This window comes from Pteropus vampyrus, unplaced genomic scaffold (assembly GCF_000151845.1).
Source record: "Pteropus vampyrus isolate Shadow unplaced genomic scaffold, Pvam_2.0 Scaffold940, whole genome shotgun sequence".
NCBI classification, from domain to species: domain Eukaryota; kingdom Metazoa; phylum Chordata; class Mammalia; order Chiroptera; family Pteropodidae; genus Pteropus; species Pteropus vampyrus.
Genome location: NW_011889721.1, coordinates 28,391 through 36,681, shown reverse-complemented (window position 1 = coordinate 36,681; position 8,291 = coordinate 28,391). Strand labels below are relative to the sequence as shown.

General features: G+C 36.0%; 1 protein-coding gene across 1 annotated transcript; it reads left to right on the top strand.

Moving 5' to 3' along the window:
• The first annotated feature begins 6,952 nt into the window (after window positions 1-6,952).
• Window positions 6,953-7,894, top strand: LOC105309910 (olfactory receptor 7A17-like). Its single transcript, XM_011386114.2, has one exon. The coding sequence runs from the start codon at window positions 6,974-6,976 to the stop codon at window positions 7,892-7,894; it is 921 nt and encodes a 306-aa protein (XP_011384416.1). The 5' UTR covers window positions 6,953-6,973.
• Window positions 7,895-8,291: the final 397 nt, after the last annotated feature.

Here is an 8,291-nt window from a genome sequence, read left to right as displayed (position 1 = left end):
TTCCACTATAAAGTTATTGTTTTTCTCTCCTTTTCATACTTTACTTTTGGTAAGGAAGTTACTATGTGTTGCCCACACTTCGCTAATGGTAAGTTATTCTGAACATCTATGAGAATGGAATATCTATATAAATGATTGGAATTCTTTTGCATGGGAGATTTGTCTTTTCTCACTCTACCTATCTGTCTGTCTGTCTGTCTGTCTATCTATCTATCTATCTATCTATCTATCTATCTATCTATCTATCTATCTATCTATCTATCTTATCACCTATCTATCTACCTATTCATTTCATTATTTATACTAGTGCAAGTTTTAAAAATTTGTTAAGGAGTTTCTGAAATTAGCTCTCAAACATGATTAGATTTAAGGATGTGAATGGCCCTATTTTCAACAGTAAAGAGAGCACTGATAATCCACAGCATAAACTGATAACAGAGATTCACAAAATGTCACCATTGGATACTCTTAATCAGTGAATTACAAGAAGAGAAGATCTAGGTGATTGCATATATGATACTTTCAAACATTTTTGGCAAACTAATGACTAAAATGAGATTGAGTGATTGCTCCTAATGTCACTGGAAAGAGTGGGAATAGAAAAGAATTAGCTCAGATATTTGGATTCTCATATTAGGTGCCACACGAATGCTTTAAAAACCTGTATATGTGCCCCGAAGGAGACACATATGTATCTGCAAAGCTGAGATTGCTGAATACCTCTCATCCTGTGACTGGCTGAATTATAATGCAAGTTGAATGCCTAACCATAGAGGGTGTCTATAGTTAAAGTGAGAGTATCAAATGGGAAGGAATGGGATCCTGAATGTTACAATGGAATCATGTGTGAAGGTCTTGAGGAATCTAGTGACATTAAGCCTGTAATTCTACTGTCTTCTTTGTTATTGGAAGCCGTCTCCTCACCCCCAGTGGTAGTGACCTCCACATCCAGAATGTTATTTCCTCTCCATCTCAATGTGAGAGGATTAATCCTATTTTGCCTGAGGATAGTTAGTTTCCTTTAGGAAAGTAATGGCCTTCCCTGAAGTAGTTGCCGTGCAAGACAATGCTGAGTTTACTCAGGAACCCCATTGTCCTTCTTTGTTTCTAGATTTATAAGTAGATGCAAGCACTAGCAGGCCCCTAAAGGTAAGGTAAAAAGTGTCATGTATGAGGTGTGCTGTGCTACAAAAGAACTACTTGAGTTATCTAATTTATACAGACAGAAATCCAGGGAACATGTGTGGAAATGAATATATTAAGAGTGTGAGATAATGGTGGCAGGAACATGAAGTTGGCTCAGGCTGAATTCATTGATATGAGCTCACTAAACAGAGATTCTGAAGCTTAGGAACTTAGATATCTAATAGTTTGTTTGATTGATTGAAACATGGACCAGTGACCGATGGCGAATGAGTTGGAAATGCCATATCTGCCTGGTTTAATGTAGAAGAAGGAATCTGAAGGCTTAGGGAGATCGGAATGTTAGCATGGACTTGTCATTTAAGACCTACTTACCCACATGAAAAGAGTATAGAAGATACGCCTTTTGCCATGACTGCGATAAATAAATTTTTGAGAGGAGTCCCAATATCTGTGATTGTTCTTTTCTGTAAACCTTACAGGGGAAATTTCAGCCACTGAATTAGGAAACCTAAATACAATGAAAGTGTTTGGATCCTGGGGTGGCAGTAGGGGCCAAGTGATGGTGTTCCACCACCAAAGACAAAATGGGAGTGGTTACTGTAATGAATAATGGAGTCAAAGCTACCATTGGAATAGTCTGACTTGTTCACATGTATAGTGTTGGCTAGCTATCATGATGTTTGTAGAAGTAAAATAAATAGAAAGCCTACTCAATTCTTATTTGATCTCCATGAGCAAAAAAGTTCTAGGTCAAGGAAACAAAAGTGTAATTTGAATCAAAAACAGAGTCACAGCCCCTCAATCAATTTCTATAACCAGTTAACAGACCCCAAACTTCTTGAATGAATGGGAGCAGTTCCTCTTGAAGAAGGACCGTGGTATACTGCCAAATATTTATCCTGTTAATCTTTTTCCTAGCTTTCCCCAATGGGATATACCTTCAGTCTTTTACCAAGGTAACTGCATTGGGAAAAAGGAAATAATCAGAACTTTCAGGGATTACTGGAGACTGGCTTTGAACTGACACTAATTCTAAGAGACCCAAAATGTTACGATGGCCCTCCAGTCAGAGTAGAGGCTGATGGAGGTTAGGTGGTCAATGGAGTTTTAGCTCAGTTTCATCTCACAGTGATCCCAGTGGATCCCCAGACCCATCTTGTGGTATTGTGCCAGTTCCAGAATGCATAATTGGGATAAGTTTGCTAAGCAGCTGGCAGAATCTCCACACTGGTTTCCTGACCTGTGGAGTTGGGGTTTTTATGGTGGGAAAGGCCAAGTAGAAGTCACTAGAACTGCCTCTACCTAGGAAAATAGTAATTCAAGAACACTACCACATTCCTAGAGGGATTGAAGAGATTAGTATCATCATCAAGAATTTAAAGATGCAGAGGTGGTGATCCCCATCATGGCCCCACCCAACTCACTTGTTTGGCCTGTGCAGAAACCAGATAGATTTTGGAGAATGAGTGGATTATCATAGGCTTAACTAGTTGATGACTTCAACTGTAGATGCTGCAATCATAGCTGCTTATTGATAAGATATTTGTAATCCAGAGGGTGGGAAATAAATCTGCCAGAAATTCAGAGACCTTCTACCTCAGTGAGATTTCTATGGGTCCATGTTGTGAGGCATATTGAATTTGATTTCTAACATTTTCCTGAAGATTTTTGCATATGTGCTCATGTGAGATATTGTTTTTTTAGTCTTCCTTTCTTTTAATGTCTTTGTCTGGTTTGCTATTGGGCTAATGCTCAATGAGTTAAAAAGTGTTACTTCTATTTCTATTTTCTGGCAGATTGTAGAGCATCAATATCGATTCTTCCTTAAACATTTCATAGAATTTACTAGCTTTTCATTAATAATGTTTTTAAAAGACTTTAATATATGAAAATATTTCTTATCATTCATTATAAGACTGAAAGAAAATAATTAGAAACCTTGTGTTCAAATCTTTAATTTTCTACATGTATTTTCATTTTTTCTTGCTGTGTATTTATAAATAAATCTTGATGGTGTGAGAATATAAGTCTTTTATGTCATAAAGGTTGGATATTACTATTTTTTTTTCTGGGCATTATGGGGGCTATACATAGAAACTGTAATGTTTCCATTGATTCCTCATTTCTCCCTCTCTCAATTCTATGCAATCTTTTATCTCTTCTCTATGACTACCTTCATAGGAATATCTGAATTATAAAATTTAATTTTCAAGGGAGAAGAAAGATGATTCACTCATATTAGAGTATGTCTTATAAAGGCCGATCCTTATGCCTTATTTGCAAGAGTGCACGATACTACTATCATTGCATTGGATGTGTGTATACAAAAGACATAGGAGGAGTTATCAGTAAAGGGGACAGAGGTTGAGCATATATACTGAACTGAAATTGTATTCCAAAACAAAATGCATAATTTAGGCGAAATGAAAAATTGAACAATAGAGAGTATAGTTTATGGACTGATGACACATATTTTTATATACATTATACATAATATATACAACTATATAAATATAACATAAGATATGATTTTCTATGATATGATGTATTACAATGTAATATAATATACATATACATATACATGTAAGAGCAGCAACTCAAATACAGGATTCCATGTGTTAGTAGCTTTCAATAAAAGCAAAATGTTCTAACCTCTCTTTCTTTCTCTGATCTTACCTACAACCTTGATCCAGGTTTTTTTTTTCTTCAATTAATTATTTTTTTATTTTTTATTATGTGACATATATACATAAATTAAATTACTCAACACATAATTCCTATTTATCAATATCTGAGTCAGAAGGTAAACAAGAAATACACGAACCCACAAGAATGGAATAGTTGGCAAGGAATTGAAATTGTTTATTGATGATATACACTTGTCATTGATTCTTATTCTGAGTGCTAGGACCAGGAACATTTAATGAATTTATTTTATTTTTTATTTTTATTTTTTAAATTGAATGTATTGGGATGACATTGGTTAATAAAAATAGTTTTCAAGTGTACAATTCAATAATACATCATATGTATACTGCATTGTGTGTGCACAGCCCAAAGTTAAATTTCTTTCCATTACCATATATTTAACCCCCTTTGCCCTTATTTACTTCCCCCACACCCCCTTCAACCTTTTCTCTGGTAACCACTAAACTGTTGTTTGTGTCCATGAGTCTGTTTGACTTGTTCGTTTGTTGCTTTCAGTTTTATATCCCATATCTGAGTGGAGTCATATGGTTCTCTACTTTTTCTGACTTATTTCACTTAGCATAATCTCAGGATCCATCCATGTTGTTGCAAATGGCAGCATTTTGTCTTTTCTAATGGCTGAGTAATATTCCATTGTATATATGTACCACATCTTCTTTATCCAATCATCTATCATTAATAAATTTAAACAGAAACATACATTGACTTCTTAACAAATGATTTGACATAATATTTTTGTCTTTTATAAATTTTTAAATTTATGTTAGTAACACACACATAGCTAAAACAATTAAATAACCATAGAATCCTTATAATGATAAGATAATATTCTTAAGTCTCACATCCTCCTTACTTCCCAGACCATCTTCCTAGAGGCAACAACTTATAACTTTTATTTGCTTCTTCTGGTAGTTATTCCCATTTCTAAGTAATATGCTATTTGCCTACTTCTTGATCCATCAATTTTAGACATTATCTATCAACTTTATTATGTCAGATGAAGGTGCGGTTCTCTTACATACACACGCATACTCTTCTACTATTATCCCCTCCAATCATATCATAGCTTTTAAATTAAATTGATAATCTATGCATTATTTACTGGAAGGCTAAGAAGTATATTTTGATTACATTTACTTTCTTTTTAAATTAAATCTATTGGGGTGACATTGGTCAATAAAATTATATAAGTTTCACAAGTGTACGATTCAATAATACATCATATGTACATTGCATTGTGTGTTTTTCCATTCAAGTCACACTTCTTCCTTGCTATTCCTGATGATGCCAGCAATTCTATCTCAAGGTCATTAACTGGCTATTTTTCTGCCCTAAATACTCTTCCTAAAGATATAGGCTTGACTTGCATCCTCATTCTTTTAAGATTATCTGCTTAAAAGGCCCTAATCAGAGGTGACCATAAGAAAGAAGCCTTTCTCCTTCATACTATACTATCTGTACCTTGCATTATTTTACTAATGATAATAATGATCACATGAGATAGTTTATTGATTTATTGATATTCTATTGCCACCCCAACACACACATATGCTGTAATAGAACTTGTCAAAGACAAGTATATTTTAAAAAATTAACTTCACTTCTATATCAAGGAACTTCAATGATACTTCCCAAAAAATGATTGGTCAAAAATATTTGATGAATGAACAAAGAAAGTCTCAGAGAATTTGTAGTGGAAATTGCCTCAGACAAATGCTGTGGACAGAGGGCTATGGTGGCTAGTCAGCGATTGGGTAACGGGAATTGTAACTCCACACTAACTGCACACAGGCTTCATTTCTTTGATGTAGCTTTTTTCCCTGATTCAAACAGGCTTTACCTAATATAAGAGTATTATAACTCACTTTTTCTGCCCTGTCTTTCCACCTTTGTATGCCTACTCCCTTGGTTTTCTGATTTATTTTCCTGGATACCATCTGGAATAAAACCTGTCCTAGGAGAAATTATAGAGTTAACTGGATTAGTGTTAATATTAATCTCTTATGGAATGTTCAAAGTAAGCATATAAGTATAACTAAATTATGTAGGCAGGCCTAGACAACTAGAAAGCAAATGCATCATAAAGCTCTTTCTCCAACTAGAGGAACTGAACACAATGTCTTACTGCAGTGTTGAGCATTTCATTATAAATTATTGTCTCATGAGTCCACTACTGGTAGACCAACAAAACTTCCATACAAATGGAAATGAGGAGATTACAGTGGGGATTGTAACTGTGATTGTTGCAGTTTTATTCTAGTCTTATGATTGTAACCATTTAAAAAAATCTTTTTCCTTTCTGTCCTTACAATCTCATTCTCATATTTTAAGTACATAAAAATACCTTGTCAACTAAAGTCTAACTTGTAGGAAAACAGTTTGCTTGACTGTTTATCTAGAGAACTCTAGAAACAGACTTCAAAAGGAGCTAATAGTCTCCAGACCCTTTGGTGCCCAAAGACTGACTGCCAGGTACTCCCTAGATCTCCGCTTGACCAGCTGCTCCAGGTTGCTCATCAGAGCAGGCTGTGGAAGGAACATTCATCAGGCTGACTGGTACCCTTAAAGGAGCTCCCCACTTCCTCCTTGTTAATTCTTCTGTTTTACTTGCCTCCCATCCAGGCAGCCTGAGAAACAAGCCAAGGCCAGAAGACAAGATAGATGGCCTTGGCCACTCACTCCCTTTCAGGATACAGCCCTCTCCTGAGGCTTTGGAATTTCTCCCTTATCCTTTGCCAGGCCTTCTCCCTATAATAACCCCTGCCTGCAGTGAAGGGGCAGGACAGCTTTTGTGACAGAAGTCATCTGTCCTCTCAGGATGCCGGCTCTCGAATAAACCCGATTTCTTCCTACCAAACTCTCGTCTCCCAAGTTATTGGTTATGGGTAGCAAGCAGCTGAACCTGAGTTCGATAACAATAGCATCTAATATAAGGTGGGGCATTAGAGATTCCCTCATTTTTCAGCTAAAGAACTATCGATCTATACATAACATAGAAGTTCATTAACTAAATGTGTGCAAAATGACAAACAAGAATATTTCTATTAATTTCTTTGAACATTGCTTGTGGTTAAATTTGCATTGCTTATGTCTCTTCTCCAGCAGATTCATTGGCTCCATGGAATCAAAAAACCAAACACTTGTTTCAGAATTTATCCTCCTGGGACTCTCAGAAGAGATATTACTTCAACCTCTTCTCTTTGGGCTATTTTTGTCCATGTATCTGGTTACATTCATTGGGAATCTTTTTATTATCTTAGCCTATATCACTGACTCCCACCTCCACACACCCATGTACTTCTTCCTCTCCAATCTCTCTTTTGCAGACATCTGTTTCACCTCCACCACCATCCCAAAGATGCTGCTTAATATCCAGACACAGAGAAAAGTCATTACCTATGCAGGATGCATCACACAGATATACTTTTTTATGCTTTTTGCAGATTTGGATGACTTTCTCCTGACCGTGATGGCCTATGACCGGTTTGTTGCCATCTGTCACCCCCTGCACTATACAGTCATCATGAACCGCCGGCTCTGTGGCTTCCTGCTTATGGCATCCTGGATTATAACTGCCCTGCAGTCATTGACACAGAGCTTAATGGTTTTACGACTGTCTTTTCATGCAGAGTTGGAGATCCCTCACTTTTTCTGTGAACTTAATCAGCTGGTCCAACTTGCCTGTTCTGACACCTTCCTCAATAATGCAGTGATGTATTTTGCAACCGTAATTATAGGTGTTATTCCTCTTACTGTTATCCTCTTCTCTTACTCTAAGATAGTATCCTCCATTTTGAGAATTTCATCAGCTGGGGGCAAGTATAAAGCATTTTTCACTTGTGGGTCTCACCTCTTGGTTGTCTCCTTGTTCTATGGGACAGGCCTTGGAGTGTATCTTAGTTCCACTGCTATACAAAACTCCAGGGAAAGTGCCATAGCCTCAGTGATGTACACCGTGGTCACACCCATGCTGAACCCCTTCATCTACAGTCTTAAAAACAAGGACATAAAGCAAGCTCTCAAAAAGCTTTTCAGCTGAGAAACATTCTCTACGTAAGAGGTTTTCTTGTCTGAACATAGACATTTGTTCATAAGTAACAGTTTATGAGTGACAAAACTCTAGAAGGCCTAAATTATGATAATTTTATCAGTTCACAGAAAGATAACCTACAATTTAAGTTATTTAAAGATTTCATCTTATTGTCAATAATATTGTAATAACTATGTATGGTGCCAAGTGGGTACCAAACTTATTGAGGGGATCACATTGTAAATTATATAAATACATAATCACTATGCAATATACCTGAAAAAAAACCTGCTAAATTGAATGTCAAGTGTAATGGAAAAAAATTGTACATAAAAAGTTACAAAACAGATTGGTTACAAAGATTTTTCACTGTTGCTATTTTAAATATAAAAAAGGAAAAGGAAAA